Source organism: Rhyacophila brunnea, unplaced genomic scaffold (genome assembly GCF_057557595.1).
Source record: "Rhyacophila brunnea isolate RB1 unplaced genomic scaffold, BYU_Rbru_1.0 scaffold_6, whole genome shotgun sequence".
NCBI lineage: Eukaryota > Metazoa > Arthropoda > Insecta > Trichoptera > Rhyacophilidae > Rhyacophila > Rhyacophila brunnea.
Genome location: NW_028233276.1, coordinates 46,641,807 through 46,668,703, shown reverse-complemented (window position 1 = coordinate 46,668,703; position 26,897 = coordinate 46,641,807). Strand labels below are relative to the sequence as shown.

Here is a 26,897-nt window from a genome sequence, read left to right as displayed (position 1 = left end):
CTACTTCTGCTCGTGCCATTGAGCTTTATTTGTAATCGACCACCAACACGGTAATCTTTGATTAAAATTTATTGTCTGCTACCCAGAATAGTTCAAATAATCAATCATAGAGGCTCTTAATTCATGAACTATGGTGCTGTTCTCTACTAAGTCACAGTTAACTATCCTTGAATAATGAGTTAGAGATTGCTGTACCTTTGGTCTCTAATATTGCCCCGAGGTAATGTCGTTTTCTGACTTTTATACTCTACATAATTTGTCGGTATTTTTCCATTGAGGGCGTAAAAATTTGTCCCCTATCAGTCAAATTTTGAGAATACATAAAACTATACATCCATAGTTCGATGGCCTCTACTCTCTATGGTAGATAAAAAATACAAGCTATAACTCGTGAAAATTACCCCTACGTGGGGTTAAGTCGGGTTAATTTTACAATCAATATATTTATGAACGAATAAAATAAGTAAATATAGGTATCTATGGGAAGAATTGTTAATAAGAACACGTTTATTCTTCAGATGCTACATCGATTAAGAATTCAATGTTTTGTGTGTTAGAAAGCAGTATTTATTACGAAATAACCGGGAGAACTAAAAGAATTCAAAAATACAAATAAGGCCACGTTTTAAAAGCTGTTTGGTATATACTATTTGTATAAAAACTTATTGAAATATCATTCACAGCGGACTAAACTGGTCCTGATAATTGGTAAAATAATATGTCTATTAAAAAGTATATACTATATTGTAGTATGTATTTAATTTAGTCGCATCAGTAGGTTGCGTTAGGTATTGGCTTCTCATTCGGGGGCTTCGCGGTCAACTCCCAATATTTACATTTTAAAAACATTTATATTATTTGCTCAATACCTGGATATTGCGATTGTTTTACCTATATTACTATGCTACTGTCATCGGCCTGTTGTACTGTTAAAGTGGATGAAAACCTCTCCTAGCTCCCACCATTTTTCCCGGTCCGTAGTTCTTTGCTGTCATGTACATACACCGAACTTTATATGTTCGTCTATCTAGCGGGTTTTAGCGCATCCCTTTAGGCGTTTAGTGCTCTTTGAATATTACTGTATGACGGTATTTTATATTAAATATTGCGATATTCCAGCCCATTATAGGCTGGATACATAGCTCGAAGAAAGGAAAATCGTTGGACAAATATAGCCATCCAGTGGTACTCATGAGGTAAAAAACGTACGCAAGGTACACCTAGAGGCCGCTGGATCTTGAAATGATTAAGCCCTGCGGAAGTACGTGGCAACGCAACGCACAGGACCAATATAGGTGGAATCGGCTTGAAGAGGCCTTCATCCAGCAGTGGATAGATTCAGGCTGATGGTGATGCTGATGATAATATATATATATATATATATATATATTTTAAAAAAAGTTTATTTATACCTTTCTCGTTTGCTTTAGTGCCCACGCTGGACATAAATATAGTGACCGCTTAAAAATCATTGAGTCGCTGGTTCGAATCCTGCATTTTCCAAATTCACATGTTCTTTTTCAATGTGTATTTAGTTCCGGAGCATGGACTGATTAACATTAATTTCTAGTTAAATAAGCTCACTCTAGTGCACGCAAACCAAGGTCTTGGAAAGTTGCTCCTGGGACACTTTCGGCACAAATTTGAACAGCGCCTATCGTTCGTTACGCCACGGTATACGCCTGCATAACGGGTGTGGAGACGTGGCGGGTGGTGGAGGAAAAAGCAAGTTAAATAAGCTTTTCAGAATCCTATTCGGAAAATGGCCTAGGCTGCCAAAAGTTTGTAAGTCGATAATTTAGGTATTTAGAGTTAACAACGGATTATGTGTCTATATAATTAATATGTATGCTGAAAAACTCAAGGTCATACGATATATAAAACATGCACAATAAGCACAAATACATTAGCATTATGCCTGATTTAAGAGGGGATGTCAAACTTTTAAATTGCAATTACTCCGTAACATGACTTCGAGACTTACCAACTTTTGGCAGTAACCCCAGTTATTGATCTAAACAAAATTAAACTTATCGTCTATTCAATTATAAACTATCCTAAACGCCAAACAATAAAATGTGCAGTGAAGCGAAATTTAAAAATTACGACTTAATTCGATTTTAATTCAAAGTTTATATCGAAATATTAAAAGAAGATTTTTTGTGTTTCAAATTACAATTAATTTTGGGGATTTTTTTCCAATTTTAAATTTATGAAAAATTCAATATATTTGCAAATATTGTCACTTAGGATACTTAGAAGTGGCATGGAAATAGTTGTTTCTTAAATTCAATATAATCCTATGCATTTAGGTTTATACAGAAATGTTGGAATTTTGATAGAGAATCGATTGATGTAAAAAAACGTATTTCGAATAATTGGCTTTAAGGATAGTTTAGAATTATTGAATAGACGCTATATTATCCTTTAAGACAGGGGGGGCAAACTGTGGCCCGCCGGGTATTTTTTTGCGGCCCGCCATCATTAATTGTATTTCTGATTACGAATAACTTTTTTATAATGTTTTTTAAAAATATTGAAAATAGATTAAAATTTGTTTAGCAATAGTACGCGATCCATTTTCAATAGATATTGATAGTGTACCGACAGAGCTACAACTTGAGATTATTGAGCTGCAGTGTGACACTGATTTAAGAGAATTGCATCGTCGTGATGAATCTCCAATTTTGCAATGCCCTTAATTCAGACAAATTCGACCAACTTAAAGATTATGCAAGAAAAATGTTATTTTTGTATCAACCTATATACGTGAGCAAACATTTTCGATCATGAACCTCAATAAAAATTCTTTACGATCAAATATCTCCGATGCCCATTTACACGCAGTTTTGAGAATATCAACTACAAAATTAACACCTGAATTTAAAAAAAATGTACAACAGTTTCATTCTTCTCATTAATTTTTTTGTAATGTTTATTTTTCGTGATAATAAATAGTGTAATATCTAAAAATGGTATTTTACTTGCGGCCCGCCGCTCATTTTGAATTCTTGAATTTGGCCCTCCATCCAAAAAGTTTGCCCTCCCCTGCGTTTAAGAAGGCACCCTGCCTGTCGATAAGTATGGAATATTGTTACTTGATTGTTTTGAAATCGTTTGGCCCATACAAGTTTTAGGCTGACCCAAATTCCTGAGGCTGCATTAGAACCGACTACTTAGTAAAACTTACTACATGATGCCGTCCATTTACATTCGGCCCGTGTCCATATGATTCACGGCGATGACGTCGACCACCGGCCAGCGGATCGGGGCGATCGCCGGATGACGTCACGCGCCCGGGCCGTCATATCGCGGGCGGTACGTGTGAAAAAGTCGGGCGGTACGCGGTCAGTACGCGTCACACGTACGTACTTGGGCCGAAACGCGTGAACGGCAGAGTGCGACACTGTGATTAGGCTATTTTCAAGTTCAGAATGATTTCTCGTCTGTTTTTGTACGCAGGTTATACCGCAGTCAATACTTACACGATTAGATACACAAACAGTCGTCACGTCCAGCGGTGGGGTTAGGGACGTCGATGCCCGAGGCAGTGAATAATTTTGAGGCGCCCTACGTTACAAAATTAATCATAAATTCCAAGTCCTAAAGTACTACTAAAATTTCAATATACCTAGTATGACGTGTATTTCTTAAAATCATATGTAAATAAAAATAATTATTAATTAAGATGAATGTCAGTGATGAAATTTGTGAAAAATACGTATATTTTGGTTTAATTTAATAATTGTATGACTCTTTTGAACAGTTTCGAGGCCCCTTTTAAATTTTCTAATGAATCTGCGTTCCCAAAGTATGTGCGTACTTACTAAAATTTTAATGTAGAATGACGTGTATTTCATATAATTAACCATATGATGTAAATAAAAGAATTATTAATGAAAATGAATGACAGTGACGAAATTTGTGAAAAATACGCATGTTTTGGTTTAATTTAATAATTGTATGTATGTTTTGAACAGTTTCGAGGCCCCCTTTTCTTCTAATGAATCTGCGTAAAATAAAATCGCCGCTGATCACGACTGTGTGATCTCTTTCAAAATGTGAATACTTGCTTTTATACGAATCTTCATAAGTTACCTCTCATTATGCCTCACACGTAAAGTTTTCAGTCAATGTGTGCTACTAGTATCAATGTATGAATGTATTGTAAAACTTGTACCAATATAGTTATATCAATTAAAATATTTAAACGCAACGTAGCATCGAGTAATGCAGTATAAAAACATAATATGAGTTGCCAAGGTGGTAAAATGGCAATTGCCTGAACATGTGACTTGGTAAGTGAATGGCCGCTGGACAAATGTAATCATACAGTGGTATTCAAGGAGAATTAAATAACTAAAAATCCGCCCTAAAATTCCGCTACGTAGGTGAGTACATGGCATGAAAAACTAGGAACTGAGTAGAGTAGAAGGCGCTAGGGGAGGCCTTCATACCAGATCAATCCTGGTAAATGATAAAGACGAGTAATAGTAAGATATATATAATATGCAATATCATTAACCTTAAACGAATTCTAGTACATACTATTATAACGTTATTATATAATTTAAGTCCATATGCATACCCCTTATTTTTATTGCCAATTACTACACAAAGCGTCTCAAAATATGTATATACCTTTTTAATAAATAATATATTATGTATCTACCCAAAAGATCATTTTATAGAATGACCCAAAATATATCGTCGGTTTGATTCTATAAACAATGGCAAATCATGTGTTTATGAAAGTAAACTTCATTTTTCTACTCAGTGACTTTGAAAGCTTATTATTTTATTACACTATAAAATATTTTAAAACTAAAACTGTAGCATGTAAGTTATAGAAGTATGATTTATCTTATTTCTAGAATATGTAGAATTAATTACTTTCAACTTTCATAGTGACTGTTTTTTAATGGAGTTGAAAACATATTAAATCAAATGGAAACCAAATGAGAAAAAGTATTTTCAATATTATTTCGCTTGATCACGTCACACATCCGCCAAAGAATCAAACCGAATTCGGCATTCACCCACATTTTCAAGTTCACGTTCGCAGGAGGAACGGTTCCGCGATTGTCGATTCAGTACCCGTTTCGCCACGGTCTACGAGGGATGGTCTACGAGCCTTGAGACGAGCAGTAATTCCGAAGACGTGTAATGCCCTCGGTGTTACGTGCTGGGTCTACGGTTTTGCTACGCTGGTGCTACGGCCGGCACGTAGAGGTACGTTTTGACGTATCCGCAGCGCTGGCGGATCGCTCGAACACGTTTGAATGGACGTCGCAGCGGCCTACGGCGTAGCAGACGGCCTTCTGCGTTGAATAAGAATCATACTGATTATTTCACTTGTTGGATACGCAAAGTTTTCACGTCGGAAAGGTTTCGTCAGCTGCTAATAATGCAAGTGAGCCGTGACACAGTTCATTGGGAAAACATCCTTCACAAAGCTTAATCATTTTTATACCATTCGCATTGCATTTAAATCTTTTGAGCTTGTAGATGACTATTTTAATATATTGATTGCATTCCAAGTCAAAAACACATTCCATTAAATCAGTTTTAATAAAATTGCTAGTAATTCGATGGGCGCGTCTTAAGCGTTGGCCTATTGCCTATTAGGTCCCAGGTTCGAATCCTGGGCTGGCAAGTACACAATATATTGTTTTTCAATTTGTGTATGAGTCAGAGTATGGACCTAATATGTTGAGCAAGTGGCTGACATCCATTTCTCGTAAAAACAAAATCAGTTAATACAAACCTCTACTCTGTGGAGGCCCATATGATCCTATTAAGATGGGACATGGTTGAAAGAAGAATTTTCCTAATACTTTAGAGACAATGTCAGTTAATTAAGTAACATGGAAAATGACTTGGTATACAAAATAATAAGAGTTATAACAATTTTGAATAAGTCTTAAACATTAAATTATCAACAAATTTAATACAACAGCATATTTAATATTTTTTTAAATATCGTTTGTTTTTGATTAACAAAGATTTTTCTTTCAATGTCAACACCATAAGATTGAATAGACATAATAAATATATGAAAATCTGTCAAATGTACGTTTATATTATATCTGTATATCAATTGTAGAGTCGTTCTAATACACTCCTTTATATGGATTTCGCATAGTCACGTACATAGTACAGCCTTATTAAGGCTTCGAAGGAATCGCTAGGCAGTGGGCGTGTACGGCTGAAAAGAGACAAAGCGATCGTCGGGAAAGTGGGCGGCAATTTGAGGCTTAGGGCGGAACGTGAAAGCCTCTCAAAGTGGGCGGAAGGCTGCAGGGGCTGAAAGATCAGGGTAGGCGGCGACGGGGTCGATGGCGGGAGATCACGCCTCGTGCGTTGGTACGTTTTATTCAATGTTTGCAAACGTGATAATGACAGAAAGGTATCTTGATTTTTTTTAGAAAAATATTACTTATCTATTTGTGAATTTGTTCGTTTACAGTTTGATAAAGCGTCTGCTTATTTATTGTATTTCTTACAATGAATAAATACATATCCACGGGTTGTATTCACATGTTCACTACTGCCTAATTATTATTTTTTTATTGTAATTAGACTATTACATGTAAATCAAATATACAGTTTCAGTGGGCAGGTACTCAAATTGCCATTATATAGAAATTATTAACATTCAGTCAAAGTCATTATTCTTAAATATACTTAAACAAGTAGTTGTATAAATTACAAACTCGACAAAAAGCTATTCCAAGTGATCAGTCTACGGAATTTAAATGACTGCAATCACATAATGTATGTGTCAATAAAACTATTTTTGTAGTTTTGTTTTCCCGTACTCAGATAAAAAACATAAAAGCTCGTAATAATAAAACAGTTATATTGTGAGCCTACTCTTAACTCAATTCAATAAAACACTGAAAGCTTCTGCAAGATGTCTTAAATAAATTAAGAGTGCAACTGAATTTCATTTACCTGATACTATCTGTGTTATTTTTCATGAATATAGTATAAAACCTAGTTGTAGAAAAGGTCATGTACAACATATAAGCCACAATTTGTCACAACGATTAATATTGAGTATTAAAAAGATATCTCAACATTTACTTTATACTAATACTAATATATTATGTTGTTAGTACGTAATTAACATAATTTATTGACGATCAGTACAGTCGTGTGATAAACGTATTTTTAATCGGAAGTAGTTCTGATAACTATAAAAAAAATAATTAGTATATTACACACTATATAATATAATATATTATTAATTTATTCTACATACCTATTTGTATAAAGGTCATATCCATCTTTAGCCACATACCAGTACATTCTAATTAAATATATACCGGATGATTACTAATGTCCTGCTAAACGGAAAATCTTTGCTCCAGTATTTATAAAATTATAATAAGAAATAACTACTATAGTACCTATATTGACTTTCATTTAAACTAATATCTGTATACCAGAGGTAAACTATTGTAACTCCAAAACTCGTGAAATGGAGTTATTGATATATTATTGCTTCATTACTTATCCTGCATACGTGGTAAACAGCTGTAACTCATATTACTCTTATTATAAAAGTTAAAAAGTAATAATGTCATTGTAACTCCATAACTATAGAGGTAAACAACAGTAAGAAAACATACAATTCTTTTGATGAAGCTTATAATCGAACTACAGCAGTAAACAAACAAAAAGGTTTTGATAAATAGATAAATTTTATCTTTTTACATTCACGAATGCCACAAGTGAAAGTTCCAAAAATCACAAATTCGTCTCTCCTGTGAAGTTGTCATTTTGGATTTACCGTAGTTTACCTCTGGTATACAGATATAACGTCTTAATTAAGTCAGCATTTATTTTGTAAAATTCCATTTCACAAAGATTATTTGTAATACAAATCAATATTTTTAATAAATTACAATAATTGCCTTAAATAGCGTTGTTTCTTTTGTAAGTGTTCACTAATTACATATATTCAAGTTTTATTATATTTTTTTATTTATATGAAAATAAGCTATTATTATTCTGGTGGTTGTTTAATTTTATGATATTTCAGTGAGTATTATACTTTCGCAGCTATTTAAAAACATTAATAAACTCATACAAAATAACATATTAACATATTATTATTACCATTTGCAAATCCTTTATAATGCCGTTATGTTATATAATCATCAGCTCAAATTAACATTACCTATAAACAAATCAAATTATTTTATTATAATTGCTTGTCACAATATTATGTTTATTGATTTTATATTCAGGTAGAGAATAGTTACTAATTTCAATTTAATTTATTTCACATAGGTACATAGTATAACCGACACTTACTAGACTTTTAATACATTTACCGCATACCATCTATTAAAATAATGAAATAGTAGCGTCGGTTCATCTGTTCGTTTATTCGGTTATATTCGACCAATAATATTCATGACACTTGTCTTGTGCAGTTTATAGACTATATTGTTAGCAGATTTACCTTTCCATTATCGATAACTCACACTAAGAAACTTCCTTTAAAAAATGCACTAATTATTTATAAATTTGCAAAAATATGGGTAATAGTCATGGGTAATTGCTAGTATAAAATAAATTTTAAAATTTAACAATATGTAGAATTAACTTAAATATTCTTTATAACAATACAATCGTTTAGGTTTATATTATAATGATATCACTATCATGCCATAGTTAAGTAAGATATTATTGGATTTGTAACAAAAACAAATAGAAGGTAACTTTATCGACCGGCACCAATCAGCTGTTCGGTATAGCCCAGAATCAGGGAAAAGTTTAGCTCTCTGGGGGTTCCCGGGCATTAAAGGCGGTATTCATAGTGTGGGGTAGGGGTGTATGGCTCATGGACCATTCACAATGGACAATTCGTCACCGTATTGATAAATATGTGTAATTTATTTTGAATAGTAAATATCAGCTATTCTATATTTTTGGATTATTGAAATTTATTTAGTTTCTTCCATTTTATTTCATAGTAGAGATTTGACATCATCGTTGTCAGATTTTTAAAAGATAATAAATATATACATTATTAAGATAATATTATTCTTTATGAACTTATACAAATTTGAATATTATAAAGCTCACCGCCTTGCGAAGGGTGTTAGCTTAAATTCCATTCGGTACCGTCATCTTGTATGTTTATTAAAATGAATTTTATTAAAAGATACCAAAGTATGTTATCATAATACTTATATTATGTTTGAATGATCCATTAGAAAGTTCAAAATACGATTTATAATAGAAAAAATCTAATTTTTAAAAACCTCAGAATTATAATACTATAATAATATCTAACTATCGATCCTTATATGATGCAAGAAAATTCTTTCTTATGTCTACCACTTAGTTCAACCTTTTTTCTAGGATTTTTTCAAAATTATATTTTTTCTTCAATAAAAAAATCCAACATTTTTAAGCAGTTTTGAATAATAAAAATTAATAGCATTTATAATATTTGACTTCCCACTGTTTTTTTTAAAATATGTACAAATTTATTATTAATATGCATAACTAAGTAGGTATATCGCATTTTATAAATTTAAGTCTTCATTCTTCCCTCGCGTATCGATTGTAGAGATAATTATTTTTAAGTCATGAACAACTTTTTTCGAATTAGTTCATTCCGAGTATAAACTGTTCGCGTCTAGGTGGTAATAGAGCGTTCTAACAGACGGACACGTATTTAAGTCGGACGTGATGGAATAAAATGAAATGCCACTACGGGAATTTCTCGTCGCTCGCTGAGGAGCGTGCTTTGAGCTTTATTTCCTAAATACTGATGCACGTGGAATTAGTGCAGCGATACATCAGCTAAAAGCTCACTATAGTAAATAGTTAGTAGAAAATAGTAGAATAATAGTAATAGACATTTTCAACGTCATCGTACATTTTTTTTATACAAACATCTTTTCAATATTTCTATTACATGCAATAATTGAACCTAAAGACTTAGAGACCAGACGTATAGATTGATTTTGAGCCCCCTTTCTTCAACCCCATTTTTAGCAATGCCTTTCTTTAAAATAGTTGTTGAAGATAACAATGATAAGACATAATTATATAAGCGGTTTATACAACTTTTAGTGGTTGTATAATGGGCCTCGTTGATGTTATTTGCAGGGATATGGTTATGCTTTGTATCTTTATGTAATATTTTATACTCAATCTGTAATAAATACGTATCCTTTTAAAATTTTGGTATAATATATTATAATATAACTAATGTGAAGTGTTTCGAGGCCCCATTTTATATCTCCTGACGAATCAATTATGTCACCTGCGTTAAAAAAAATCGAACAAAAACATTAAATAAGCCTAAATAAATACTGCTCTAAAATAAATGTAAATCCACACAATTCACGCCACGTGACAATTTATTTAGGTGCATGATACAATTGGAGAGTGTCGGCACTGGATCGTCCAGGATGGAGGAAGTTTTTGAAGAAAGCCAAGACCCACCAAGGGTTGTAGCGCTATAAATGATGATGAATACATTATATTGTATACCATTTTTCCCCAATTTTTCAACAGAAATAAAAAAATCTATTAACATATCGAGTATTTTATGTATTATTTTTTAATTTTTAAATCATATTTTATAAAAGACAAAATAGTCGGATAGCGAATTAAAAAATATATCCTGAAAATTCTATTGTTAATTTAAATGTAAATATTTTTTTTAAAAAGTAGATCTTCTGGAATTTTGAAAAAGCACATTTATTTTTTACTTATTATTATTTAGTACGAAATCTGCCGCTAGAGTAGTTGATAATAGTGACTGCAGTATTGCTTCGAAGATATGAAGCGCTACATTGACATCCATTCGTTTTTAACACCGGCATGGCCGAATATTTTTTGTCGGATGAATAGTTAGTCAAAAATGCGGACAATAGGGTTTTGTTACTTAGAGGTGTATTTTCTTCTTATTTTTAAAATTGTCGATAACTATTTTTGGACCGGCGGAAAATTTCTATGGATTGCCACCGGTCAATGGACTGATGGTTGAACACTTCACTAAAACACTGTTTTTCGTATTTTCAAAAAATTAATGCCCTCGTGTGAAAATTAATGATTTTCCTAGGCTACTATTAATTATAGACTGTGGCTAACCATTATTAATTATTTTTATTTGTCTTTTTAATTGATTTGCATAATATGCCACGGCTACCTCAAGAAAATGTCAAACTGACTGGACCTTTCTTCAAGCCAATCGAATTCGGCAGTTATGATTACGGAACAATAAATTCACCCCATTTAAAGATGTCAATGGTTTCTCATGTTGTAATTTTAATTAATACTTACCTATCGTTAGTCTATCTTGTAAATCTCACAAACGCAAGACAACATCTTTTACAGAAGACAATATAAACCGTTATTAGTATGTTATGTATGTTGTTAGTATGTTCCTGATGTACCTATGTTAAGTTCTCAAATATTGAAGATCGTTGAATAAAATTGTTTATAAGATGTTCGAAATTTAAAAATAATAATTTTAAAGAAAAACTCTAAAAATGACAACAATTCGTGAAATTTACGAGGGATGCAATTTTTCATTTAGTTGATATAAATTAAGAAGCTTTTGTGTATCGAATTTTGAAATAATTATATGAGTTATGGTTGCAATATGTTTTACACAATTTCTTAAAAATCTATTTTTTACCAAATGGAATTTATGAGTTTTACAAGAATATGATATAGATAAATAAATCAATTCATAATATCCATTATAATTTATTTATATTCTGTTTTTAAACTATTTTCAAAAAATCTAACCAAGACATTTTCCACACGGCGCGTGTCTCGCTGCGATTTGCCGCGAGTGCACGCGAACACTTCAATGAGGTCACCTGTACCCCGACCGCGTGTGACAGTCGTCATGGCGCGAGTGCTTGTGGACAGCTCAATGAGGTCACATGTACCTTGATCGCGCACAAATGAAAACGCGCCATGTGGACAAAGCCTTAACATTAAATAAATGTGTAGTAGGTATTCAGTGTTCGTTGCTAATAAATTCAATATAAAATTGTCTCATAGAAAATGTAAGAATCTCTACGTCAGACTAAATCGGTAAGATAATAAGAAGGCACCAGTAAATATTGGGTGGCAAAAGTATTGAGAATAAACCATTAGAAACAAAAAAGTATTTTCACGATAAATTGAAGGTAAATACATCATACGACCCTCCTCTTAGTAGATATTTTTGCTACGGCGCTAGTTGGAAAATTTATTTCGCACGTAGGACGTGTTCTTTCGCTGTACGTGTGCGTCGTATATATTAGAAAATAATATACGCACACATGAGAATATAATATAAGGCTTCATAAAGATTTTTTTCATGAGATCGTGAACCTTTATTTGTGATAAAATATAATAAGAAAGAGCGTTCAAAGAGCGACGTCACGGTTTACGATCACATGATAAAAAAAAACTGGGGTAGTAATGCGCGATATGAAAAAGCAAGAATAAACGTTTGGTACGAAATGAAAAAGTGAATTTGATATCTTTCCATAACGATTTTTTACAATTATTTTCGTGTTTAATATAATAAATTCTCGCGTTTAATGAGCCAGAAAAATACTGAGTATGGGAAGGGCATAACTTTGGTGGCTTTATGGCGTACAACACAAAAATAGCTCCTCCAAACCAACCGCCCCGCACCATACTCGGTTTTAATCGAGCATATCACAAGGCCCTACGTTTAGATATGAAATATCAGTAGTTTTTTTTTTACACCTAAGAATGTCTCAGGAACAGATACCTAAGACTAAGGTCACCACACACTTAAGTGTGCTTTGAATGAGTGTACAGATAATTTCTAATATATAGTACCCATGTGAAAGAAGAGCATGGTATACTAAAAAAAATAAATGATTGTAATTAATAAATATATAAAACAAAAAAACCTTAAAATATATTATGGACATACAAAACTATGTGAAGAGACCGTCACGCCCACAATAAGACGCCACATTTTTTTAACGCAACAACCTTTCGACTTGAGTATCTTTCCATTTGGAGAACATTTTCGGACATTCTCATATATCTAGTGTAGTAAAATTTGCATAATGTAGTACTCTGCCACACGGACATGTTGATCGGATGACACGATCAAGCTCAAAGAGCTTGGTAACAAATCCACCATGCTCAGTCAAAAATTGACTGGTGTAGTGATCAGGAGAGAAACAGGTTCTCTCCAATGGCCATTGAAAATTTTGAAAGAACAAATATGTGTGCCTGCTTTTGGTGGAGGCATCCCATCTCACTGTCAGGTCTTCCACGCCGCATCCAGAGTCGTTTGCACTTAATATACACTCATGGCGTAGGTACATAAAAGCGATAGAAATTTCCATTGTAACAAAAAATATGAGTTTGTTTGACATATTCCCTCTTGGTCTAGTGTGGAAGGCACTGGGCTCTTATCTGGGGGCTCCAGGTACGATTTCCGATGACATCATAATATATTTAAAGTCTGAGTATTTATGTGATTGTTTCGCTTCTATTACTACACTACTATAATAATTGGGCGTCATGGCCGATTGTTATGTAAAAAATAATATAAATTATGTAGATACTATAATATAAATATTATATTTTTTTAATTAAAAAAAACTAATTGTATTAGTATTGTACGTGGGACTGGAATTGTAAGTATAACGCCGGATTTTCAATATATGCATTACTTGTACCCATGACAGATTAATATTCTAATATACATTATAGGAATATGTACTACTTACACGGTCAGAATATCGCCATATTAGTATAAAATGTTTTATATATATATATATATAGAGTCAAAGAAACCTATCTTAATTTTTAAAAAATTTGAGTTACGTATGGCACTGGACATTAAATGACATGTTATGTTAAGTGACAAAGAAACTTATCAAAAAATTCAATGGATAAATGATAAGTCAATATATATCTTCTACAAACACGTTCTTGTTAATGTCTGTGTAATGAAATTTTACTTCTGTTTGGGGTCTCCTGTAAAGTAGAGAAAAATGAAATACGTTTCTTTGACTCTAAGGGGCCGAAATTCAGTTCTAAAATAATTAATATTCTTGGCCTCGTAGTCATCATCAAGTATTATAACATGAATACAAATAGTTCATGCTAATCGCAATATAGCCTTTTTGTTAAATCTGTAAGTAGGTACTTTTTTCTTCACACCGACGTTCATTATACTAATCAATAATAACGTATACCTACCTACCTGGATTTATATTTGTACCAACAATACTGAAAGACATAAAATTATCTTCAGCTTAATATGTTGAGTAGCAGTATGTCATGTTGTGATCGCAATAAAATAAATTTAAATTGAATTTCAATTCTAATATAACAAACAGTTAAATATATTTTCAGTTTCAAATTTCACAGTATTTAATTTAAAAATATTGAAAATGCAAGTAAATGCAACAGTGTCCAGTTAATAAATCCTCAGCTTTGATGCGATTTGTTTCAAATGATCTATTGTCTTAAAATATTAAGTCGTCATTAGTTTGGAAGCTTTTCCAGGTAATATTTTAACGACACGATAGTGGTCAAACGTTCCCCTCACCATATTGCGGTGAATTGGTCGTCCTCTCTAGCGTCAAGTAATCCTCAATTAGAAGCAGGTCATCACGGTGAAATGAAGGGAAAATGAAAGTGCAATAATAATTTTGCGTAAGTTTTATCATTATTAAAGTGCCTCCAAATGTTAGTGTAATTTTTGGTTTTATGATGTGGTAAAATACAAGTAAATTTTTGGGAAAATTTATATTGAGTTTGTTTGAATTCAGAGCTCGAAACGGACCAGAGCGCACCTGAGCATCGTTCCGGTTCGTGAAATCGGTAAAATAATTGCTCCGTCTCGTGGAAAAAAATATATTGACCGTCTGAGCAAGATATGCCATATATTATAATAGAAAATCTAATACGGCTAATTTTATGTAAATATCATTAGAAATTTGTCGAGTGCTCGGGTTCGTAAAATTTTCCATTTCGAGCGCTGTTTAAATTATCAGTTAAAATCAACCCCTATTAAAAGATATAAATTGAATTAATATATTAAAGCAAGAATATGGCAAATTATATAAGGTTGTGCATAGTTGTACATAGTCGATAGTATCGATTATTTAACGTAGACATAATTTAAAAACGTGAATTTTCTAAATATACTGAATAATTTCCAATAGCTAATTGTTTTGTTATTTCGTAAGTAAGTAATCAAATTAAACGTATATAACTACTGATAAATTCAACTAGTATACAAATACCGGATCTATAATCGTAGATAATAATTATATTGATATAAATTAAGTGGGGGACTTTGAAGATATGAGAAATATCAGGTTCTACATAAAAAAAAGTATGTTCAAAATCACCTGAAAGTATCAAATTTATTCTGTTGTTTTTTAAATAATGATAGCTCAAATTGCCGCGCAATACTTGTTGTCGCCGTATCTACTGTAGATATGCTATGATACTCGTACGTTGGTTAATTATTAGGGTTGAAAATAAATCTACTGTTTGAATTGTTTAGTACAAAATATTGTTTTAGTACGTTGCTATATTTTGAGAATGAAGTGATACGATTGATTTACCATTGAACTAGAATAATACAGACTGTTTTCAGCTTACCTGTATTGAGCATCCTAGATTGATTACCACATATCCCGGAAGCAGAAAGACAGCTTGAAATTTTTTTTTTTAGTCATGCCGACGATCAGAAAGAGCGACAAAAAAATATTTCCTGGTGATGGACTAAATAAAGAGTGACATTAATTTTCCACTGACCCAGATGTTGCTTGTAACTAAATACCGAAAAGTGGTGACCTGATCCTTGGCTACGAAGACTTGCTTGGAAGATCAAAAGGCCTCGATGGAAGTCAATCAATAATAAAAAAATTGCAATAGCAATTCGATTTTATAAATTACCGTTTTTACTCATAGTTGTTGATGTCATTAAATTGTATCTTACAGTAAAAACTATCATTATACGAGTATTTCCAATTATTTTCTGCGTTACTCATTGCTAGCTAGAATACTATACATAAAATAAATGTTCAGTTTGCACCAATATGCTAACAGTTTCCACCCTTGCGGCAATATTGCGAGACGTCTTCTTACAACCCTAAATATAAATATTGGCCGAAAATCATCCCTAATCATATTAGCTGAGAGATCTAACCGACCGCGTTGCCCTTCTGAGCGCCTAATACCTGCACTTTTATTTTGCTTTACGTTTATCCCCTTTTTCCAATTCACCTTTCCCGTCGAATCTACCAGGAGGCTATAAAATAAAATCGAACTTTATTCGCAGCAGGTCGCCTGTTTCTACGACCTTTTGATGGTTCGCGATAGAAAAAAGTGTGAAAAATCTTTGTGTGAAAATAGTATGTGTCCCTGTGAAACACCTTAACAAAAAGACATACCATTATTCCTTTTTTAAATGTCAACTAAAAAATTAATGCAAATACTTTTTAATCTTGTATTCTTTTATAAATAAGGATATTTACTATTGAGTATATATTATAATATGACTAGTGGTATGTTTGGGTCAACGACAACCTCAATCTAGGCCCTAGGGGTACTATTTAGGCTTTTCTTGTTCACTCTAATTTTTTTTACAATAATTTTTATTTTTGCACTCATATTTTGATAACCACCGAAATAGATTTTGTGATTTTTGCATAATTTCAACAATCATTCCATGAAATATTGAGAACCGTGATCATATTTTTAACATACCATTTCTATTATTTTATACGTATTACAACTCTCTGCAGTTATGTATATTCATATAATATTTAACATAACATATTGTATACCAATTAATATACGTATATTGCAGTAGCGAAGGGTGGAGATAGGCTGTTAAAATTCGACATAAATAGTGAACACTAAACTTCGTCATTAATATTTATTTATTTCATTGAACTAAGAATACAATTTGCAAATGGTGCTGGGTAGTTTTTAAAATTAATTAAACCATGCCTAAACCGAACCATAATAGTTTTGATATGCCATGGGCGATCTGAAAAAATAGTGCACACTTTTTCAGACACACTTATTTATTTTAGTTTAATTAAAATTATATATTACAGATGGTGTTAGTTTTTTAAAATTTTTCAAGCCCTGCCTAAAGGAAACCGTAATCAATAAAAAATATTCTTCTATCTATTAAATATCTAAAATTATGTTTGATTCAATGGCTTAATTTTAGATATTTTACAGATAAACGAATATTTTTTGACTATTATCTACAATGGATTGAATAGGCAGGGTTTAATCGAATTTTAAAAAACTAACAAATATTATGTACCTACCTATAAGTTGTAGTCTTAGTTCAATGAAAACAAAAATACTTTTAACTGACAACGTTTAGTGAGCAATACTTATGTCGGATTTTTAACTGCCTACCTCCACCCTACGCCAATGGTATGTTGTATAATAATATAGCAAGGATACCATCTCACCAGAGTAATTAGGTGAAGGACGCCATAAATATGTCTATCTACCAATAGTCAACTGAGCTGCGAAGTGCAGAAAAAAATCGCCGAGAATTACCGAAGATTCTAAGGCAATAAAGTAAAGGTTATAACCCTCGGTACCTAGTGAGAAAAATGGCTCCAAAGTAGTATTATTGTATACCTTTAAAATTCTTTAAATACGAGTACTTTCAACTATTTTTTTTTCAAATATTAAGAATAACGACAGAAAAATAATATTAATATTTACGAATTTATTGAAATACCTATATAGTTAATAAAAATTTTAGATATAAAAAAAATTATGACTCACCGCGCATTAACTGACGTAGGATTTCCGACCTCGTCAACTGAAGGCTTCCTGAAACAATCGAGAAGAAATCTAGTTACTTATTTTTATTAAAATATAAAATAAATTACAGGAAGCATTATTATTTTGAAACAATAATTGTATAATAATAAAAATATTTTGCTCTTTCAATAAAAGGAAAACTAATCTAATATATTATTATCCTTACAAACCACGAAATAATTAATTTTATTATTTTTTCATGATTTAAATGATTAATTAATCAACAATAAAAAAAATCTGATAAAGACACAACGAACTACGATATAGTTGATAAAAAAATACTCTTATTATTATTTTTATTAATTATTTTTAATTATTTTACCCACATATTATTATGTATTATCAAAAACTACAAAACAATATTATTGATTAAAGTAGGTACAATGGGTAGGTCTCTATTTTTCATTATTTTGTTCGATTTAAAAAATTGTTTATACTACTTAAGTTTATGGCGTTTATTTAATAACAAGTTTTAATACATAATGATTGTTATATTATATATAAGAAGTAAATATTCAAAGTTATATTACGTACAATAATACTAGAAGCATACATGACTTAGTTAAATAAAGTTGATAAAATAATTAACTAGATAATGTTATTTCTACAAAAATATAATGGTATTGCTATAAAAATGAAAGGGTATTTCTACAAAAGTATAATAATATATTATCTCACATCCAGTAATCGTTGTTGTTAAAACCAGCCGGATGCAATGTGATCGGTGTGAAGGCTGCTCCGGGTGGACCAAAGTGGAGTTGACTGGGAAAGCTAGGACCCGCCATTGTGTACATTTTCACCGATAGGTATCACACTTAAGTTCCTTGGTAAACTTTAAAATATTATGTTAGACCTACTGAATCATTGAATTAATTGAGTTCTTCAAAATTATATTAAGGTAACGTATGTACGGGACTAAGAAGATTATAATCCTAGTGATCATGAATTATTTATTTTATTTAGATTCTAAAAAAAATAAGTTAACTTAAATTTATAACAACTTTGTCAGTTTTTAAGGTTTTTTATTGAAACCTGGGTGGTATGTATGTATCACAAATAACGATACGTTTATTAATATATGTATTATAATATTATATGGACGCAATCAGTATCCTACATCCCAATCGACGTAATGAATGTTATACTATTTAGTTTTTTTAAATATTTATATTGAATTTATTTGATAAATTGATTGATTGATAATATATCAGTGGATAAGTTGCATTAATATAGACATAGGACAGCATGCATATGAAGGAGTGGACAAGTTCATGTATCTCGGATCCAGCCTAAATACCCAAAATAAGACAGCAGAGGAGATGAAAATCCGCCTTATCTCCGGGAATAAATACTGGCATGCCTGCAAGCGACTGGTGGTGTCGAAAATTCTAGGCCGAAGAAGTAAACTTCTAATTTATAAAACAATTATAAGGCCAGTGGTCACTTATGGCTGTGAGACTTGGTGCTTAACTCAAAACGAGGAAAACAAATTAGCTGTCTTCGAGCGCAAAATACTCCGCAAAATCTTTGGACCCACGTTGGAAAATGGGAACTACAGAATAAAAATTAACTACGAGTTGGAAGAGCTGATTGAACAGCAAACAATCATAAGATACTGTAAGTCCAGAAGACTATGATGAGCGGGACATGTGGAGAGAATGCCTGAAGTTAGAGCGCCAAGGATCATGACGAAGTGGCTACTCCAACGGAAGAGACCCAGAGGCCGTCCAAGAAGGAGATGAGATGGGCTAACGCCGTAGAAGTGGGCTGGCTTCATATAGGAAGACCCGGTAACTGGAGAAGTGTGGCGAGAGACCGGAGTGAGTGGAGAGCGGTTGTGGAGGAGGCCAAATCCCACCCCGGGATTTAGCACCGTGGAAGAAGAAGGAGAAGGATAAGTTGCATTAGGAATATTTAGAAGTATACAAATTTCAGAACAATTAAAATTTTCGTGCTATATGTATGTTGGCAAATAATGTAGGAGGTGCCGATTTGCTTTTAATAGAAAAAAGCCATAAGGTTTGATGTACACAAATTATATAGGTAGGTATCTACTTACTGTCGATACCGTGATTCTTCGGAATCACATCAATAATTATTATAACTCCTGCAATCCGAATTGAAATTAGCTGTCAATTACTGTTTACAGGACCGCATTGAAAATATGAATATTTTATATTCTATTTCATTTAATACAAACGCATTGAAAATTAAATGTCACTGCTAAAAAATATAATTACTATAATATGAATGCAGTTTGAATACTTTACTATTTGAAATATCCAAAAAAACATTAATAATCTGAACTTTTTATGGCGTAATTATGGTTATTCGGCCGTGCCGCACATGCACCAGAACTTTCCATATACCACAAACTTCAATCAAAATAACAGTAACCGTAAGTTACCGCAGTCTGCCGCAACCGGCCATGTTTATATGGCAACTTGCGGTATATGTGTGAACCGTAAGTGAAGAGTAAGATAGTGACTGATGAATACCTATACCCATAAGGATGCATATACGCGCATCTAAGGGAAATGGCAATAATTAATTTGCAGTGGATATCGTAGGGTTACCGCAATTTGCTGCGCTTATTAGGTAGGTAGGTTGCGGTAGTTGTGCGGATACGCAGTTATATTTCTTTAAGTAGTAGGTATGCTACAAAAGTCTGACGGAAGTGAGTTGCGTTGATCCACATTAAACAAGAATGTTATGTGGCAATTTGCGGTGCATGTATGGGCCAAGACTTACACTCGTTAGAATGGACACACGCAGATCTTTCGGAAATGGCGGTAATTTACAGTGAATATCGCAAGTTACCGCAGTTTGCCGCGCTTATGAGGTGCATGTATGGATACATCTTTAAAGAAGTTATATTTCTTTAAGATAGTACCTATTTAAAATTATACTATAACAGTTTAATGGGAATGAATTGTGTTGATCTACTTTATAACGGCTTACAGATATAATTTTGAATGAAAAAAATAAGAACAATATTTGGGGCAGTGAAAGCGGTTGGTTTATCAAAACCATGAAATAAATAGAAAATTTGGCTAAACCAATATTATAGGTCATAAAAAAGTGACAACTGAGGATGTCGAGCAAATAGATTCAGTTCGACCAAACAAACAGGCTCTTGAAGAGAAATTCTCTGGTCGAAAAAGCGTTGACAGATTTAAAATTGTTTGTGATTGAATTTTGTAACGAAAGACGAGTATAAGCAATTTCGGTGAAGAGGCTGGAGAAAAACTGCGAAGAAGTGATTAATGATGATACCAGGGAACACAGCGGGCTATAGTGGTATGGACGCAGATATGTGCGAGCCATCCATTAGCACATAATTATGACCATTTTTTAAATGTACCTACTTTGTAAATTATATATTTATGGAGTTATACAATCACTGTTTTCTTTTGATCCTTCTAAATGTTGAATAGAACAAGCGAAAAATATAAGAAAAACGATAAGTTCACAACGGTTGATGACCGTATTCTATACGGTCATCTCTATAACACCGAGATGAAAAAATTACGCGTTGTCAAGGACTGAACAAAAACGATGCATAAGTACGAGTGAGAAAGTATTCGGCACCCTTATAATTTCTGCAACACGCGCTAGAGTAAGATAAAAGGTTTACAAATGTGGGAGATGGTTTGCTATGGTGTAGCCGCCGAATCTTACCTTATTGCTTAACTAAGCGTCGATAACCGTGTTGCGAAAATTGCTATTTTTTGTGTTAAACATAAAGTCAGTGGTAAACATTTTTAGGTAGTTAATTAAATAGAAAAGATGGTTCTGTGTGTTGTATTAAAATGTGGTAGCCGTACTGATAAGCAAGAATATGGTATTACGTTTCATAGGTAAGTTGATACATGTTCGTGATAATTTATTTGTATATTATTATATATTTTAATATCAAGAAACCGTGTTTCTTTAAAATAACTTAAATTATGGATATTTTTACCTAATGGTTGCATTTTGACCGCTTAAAAATACTATATTACGTAAAAAAAAATAGAAAAATATATTTTAATTCTGAGCGTCTAGTGCGAGCACTTTGGGCGAGCACTAGCGAAATGGTCTATGGTCTCGAACATTTGAATACGAATGCGTTCGCTCGCCACAAACCAAACGCACGGCACGCAGCTTCATTTAGCAATGCAATGGGTGGCGTCTAGATGTATCTATAGTCTAAGCGCGTTGTTCATGTAACAATGCAGACAATAATGCTCTAATTTTAATAGATCGTAACCTAACCTAACAAATAATTCACTATATCGGCTATTTTAAAAAATTATTTGCCACTAGCTTCCTGTAAACACCGACCATAAATTTCCGATACAACATTTCACGGTAAAGTGTGATATGGCGAACTGCATACGTACGAATTTCCGGACACGGTTCACAACATGGTTTCCGTATTAACTAATTTCGAGATAGAATATAGAATAGCTAACATATTTTTTATGCAGTTTTTTTGAGATTCGCCTCTGTGTTTAACAAAATTGCCGGTTGTTTGTTAGTAACGCCTGGAAACAATATTATTATCATCATTAGGTGGTGAGAAATATGATCACGATTTTTACACGTCAGACAAATTATTTTTATCTCGTTCTGTCCATCTTTTACATTGTAATGATCCGATTGAAATCGACATTCGAATAGTTATGAAATACATACCATAATGTTTCTGCAATATGGAACGTAGCTGATAATGATACGTCATCAATGGATCATAATTAATATTGACATATAAATTTTTCGCATTATGGCAAGTTTACAAGTGATTTTAAGCATCGAATCAAATAAGGTTTTTTTATTTCTTTTATTCCATTTTATTGATGTATAAGCGAGGATTAACTTCTAATTGTTATTTATTGTCAGTAGACATGTAAATGTATATGTATTGGCAGTAGCGAAGGGTGGAGGTAGGCTGTTAGGATCCCCCATAACAAGTACATACAGTATAACCTCGGTTTTACGTGGCCGGAATTCACGTTTTCCTGGCAATTGCGTGTAATTTTTTCAGTCCCAATGTATTTCAGTACATTTAATACCCGCATTTACGTTTTTCTTTCCCGTGATTTACGTCGGAAATATTCAAAATATGCGAGTTACGCGCGCTTGACAATGATTGGGTCGTGACATTCGAACGGCGTAAGGTGTTTGGAGATTGTTGACAGTCATTTAACACCAGCAGACTTGTCTGCTAAAGAACTGTCTGATGAAGAAGAGGTTGATATTCCAACAAAAGAAGAAGCAATGAGGTTCATCGAGGGTTTAAAAACCTACTTTACAAGCTTTGCTGATATTCAAGATGACACTTTTATATGTTTATATAGTCTTAAAAGAGAATTACATAACAAAAAACAAAAATGCAAGAAACTAATATACATAATTTTTTTGATAAAAAATATTTTTTTTTGAATAAAAACTTAAATTGAATGATGTTTTTTTAATAAAACGTTATTTTTTTAGAAACATTAAATTTAAATGTTCTTTTTTTTCAATACTCCCCTTTTACATTTTCCCTCCAATTAGGTTTTTTTCAGTCCCTTAAAAAACGTAAAATAGGGGTTATACTGTATTAAACTTTGTTATTCATCCGTATTTGTTTTTTATTGAACTAAGACTACAATTTATAGATGGTGTCAGTTAACTTTTGATAACTTGTTAAACCCAGCCTAAGTCAAATAATAATAGTTTTGGTATATTTCGGGCGATACGACAAAATTGTGCACACTTTTTCATCCATACTTATTTGTATTCGTTGGATTAAGAATACATATTAGACATATCGATGGTTCATTTTTTTAAATTCATAAGCCCTGCCTAGACCAAACTATAACATTATTCTTTATATAAAATATCCAAAGTTATGTATGATTTAATTCCATAATTTTAGATATTTTATAGATATACGAGTATTTTTTGGCTATTTTCTATTATGGCTTGGTTATCGCAGAGTTTAATTGAATTTAAAAAACTAACCAACTCTGTTAATTATTGTAGTCTTATTTCGGTGAACACAAATAAGTATGAATGACAACGTTTAGTGTGCGCTATTTATGGCGGATCTTAACGGCCTATCTCCACCCTTCGCCACTGTGTATTGGTCAGTGTGCATGTGCACGGGTTGAAAAAACAACTATAATTGAATAGTACAAAACTTAAATCCATAAGAATTTATATGCATTATGAATAATTAAATTTAATTTATAAACATTTTATTAAAATACTTAAAGCGTAGCGGATGCCGGAAAGTATCAGCTGATACAGATATACCAGGAACTGTTGACCGTCCTAGGTGTTAGTGTACGTAAGCAGGTAGGTAGTTAGTTACCTGTTTTCAAATAATAGTGTTGCTTTGACGGCGGAAAATTTAAACAGTTTGGAGCGTGGATAAAGATCGTTTTGGTAAACGGCCGTTACTGATCTAAAGAACGCAACCTAATGCATTGAAGAGTTTAAAATTTTCACGCGCGTTAATATATTATTTCATCGATATTCAACCTTTTTGATAACATCATTATATGTAATAAATAATTACTTCAATTAATTAATTGAGTTAGCATTTATTTGATAGAATTTCATTTTACAAGAAATGAAAGTATAAATAATATTAAATTCTACAGTTTAAAAAAAAAGGTATTATCGATAGCTATTTCGGTTGTAACACCATTAGCAAGACTATTCAGATAGGCCGTTTGCCTTTGCTTAAATAATATACGTATAAATAGAGACAGAATACATTTTCTTATTCATTCCAACAATATTATGACTGTGTAACATCAATATAATCAATAACATCAATATAAAAAACCTGTAAAATTTAATATTATTTATATTTTCATTTCTTGTAATTACATAAAATAAAAATGTTTATAATATCAAAATATGTAATAATTTAACAATGTTAGCAATGTCAATAAAAAAAAATATTTTTTAAACGTTTTACGTCACATTATATAGGTATTATGCATATTATGATAAAAATTACGATAATTTTAGACAAAGAAATAATGACAGATTTTACGTAGTTTTTTTCTCACAACAAATTATGAATATTATTTTAAAGGTACAAGCAATCGATTAAATTTCAAAATCATATTTGATAGTTAACTACGTTTTCTCAACTCCCAGTTGAAAAAAAATGTTCTAAGACTTTTTGTGTCAATCAATGCACAATCTTATTTTTGGATATCATATTTCCTATATACATGAATATACAAACAAACTACAAACGAGTTTATTTAGCTAAATATTGTCCTGTAAACCTTCTCAACTATCTTGGGCACACAGAAGAGATCAATACAAATCAGAGAGTATTAAACAGATCGTTAACTAAGCAACACCTCATTAAGTGTCACACAAAACAAAGACAAGTTATGACCTCTAATACGGGATCCTGCTCATTTATTCTATACACAAAACTGCTATTGGCCGCTTTCAGTGGCTATGGAGGGTAGTTTATCATATCTATGTATTGAGATATTATAATTGTTACAGTAAGTTAGTCGTCTATACTGTCAAAACTGTCTCACTCTAAAAGTGAACACATCCAATAGAGGTGCTGTTAAAATTTAGTACTTATTGTAATAATTACAACTAACTTACTGTAACAATGATAATACTTCAATACATAAATATGATAAACTACACTCGATAGCCGCTGATAGTGGCTGATAGCAGTCTTGTGTATAGAATAGATGCGCTGATCCCCTGTGAAGCAAGATCAGTACCAGATCATAGCTGGTCATCATCATCTTACATTTAATCTACCCCAATTTCCCCATAGTCGCAATTACACGCCCGTTATATACAGTTCACTAATACGCAATCTTATCAAAATAATTATTACGTGTGTGCTTAAAAAAAAGATAGACCGTATGACCATCATCATTATTTTTCACATGACTTTCTGGAGTTAAAAACAAAATTATTATTATACCTATATCTTTATATTTTATATTCCACAGTTTTTAAACAAATGATCCGATCGATCAGTGATTCTTAAACCGTATCGTAAATCGTAAATATTCGATTTGTCATCAATAAAAATGGAGAAACTGATTGTACACCCCACAGGGGGCTAACTGGCCATCATCAACGGTAAGCTCCCGAGATAAATGGAAACTTATCAGTGAAAGCAAAAAATGTTTTATTTTATTTGTTGATAAATAATGCTTTGCGACAGAGTCGGTAGAACTACGTAACTTTATACAAAGTATTCTTGGAATAAAAACAGTTTTAAATAGTTTCTTTGATTGGTAAAATACAATGATTGTCATTTAAAAGAGAATATAGCGATACTAGCAACATCTAACAAAATATTACAAAAAAATAATTTTATATTGATCAATAAATTTTTTTTTTTTTTTTAGAATTCTAAAATATATTATTTCCAATTAAAAAAACTGTCACAATGTGCATTCTTTGAAGGCTTTAAATTCAGTATTTTTTATTATAAAATGTAGTTTAATAAGTTCTCTAAATATATTTGAGAGATTCTTTTAATAATTCATAGGTTTATTGTTATTTAATTAAAAAAAATGAACCTCATGAAAACAAAATTATTATTAGTATCCAAAATAGCGATGCCAGATACCATTGTATTGTCATTAATAGCAACCCAATTATTGAGCTTGTGAGCCATTATAAATATTTAAGAACATGGGTCAATGAGAAACGGGACCAGGCTCAGAAAATAAAAACTAGAATTGGGGTCGCAAGGATTGCCTTTCTCAAAATGAAACGCCTCTTTAGTAATCGAGACCTTAACCTAGGTCTGAAACTGTGTATGGTACGTTGTTATATTCTTTCAATTCTTTTCCCATGGTATGGAAGTATAGACGCTAAAACAAGAGATGTCACAGAGAGTTGAAGCTTTCGAAATGTGGCTGTATAGACGCATCCTCAAAATTCCTTGGACTCAGTCGAATGGGAAGGACCGAGAAGATCTGTAAAGAGTGTATTAAAACCAGAAAACTATAGTACCTTGGCCACACTATGACAGGACAAAAATACAGCATCCCCCAACTTGTTTTCCA

General features: G+C 32.1%; 1 protein-coding gene across 1 annotated transcript in view; it reads right to left on the bottom strand.

Moving 5' to 3' along the window:
- The window catches only part of trh (PAS domain-containing protein trachealess), a 637,328-nt gene that overhangs the window by 462,433 nt on the left and 147,998 nt on the right, over nucleotides 1-26,897 (bottom strand). The window contains exons 3-4 of the mRNA XM_085957070.1: nucleotides 17,809-17,856; nucleotides 7,408-7,415 (exon numbers count right to left, since the gene is read on the bottom strand). Coding sequence (XP_085813196.1) covers nucleotides 7,408-7,415; nucleotides 17,809-17,856 — 56 coding nt within the window. The remainder of the gene's footprint in view (nucleotides 1-7,407; nucleotides 7,416-17,808; nucleotides 17,857-26,897) is intronic.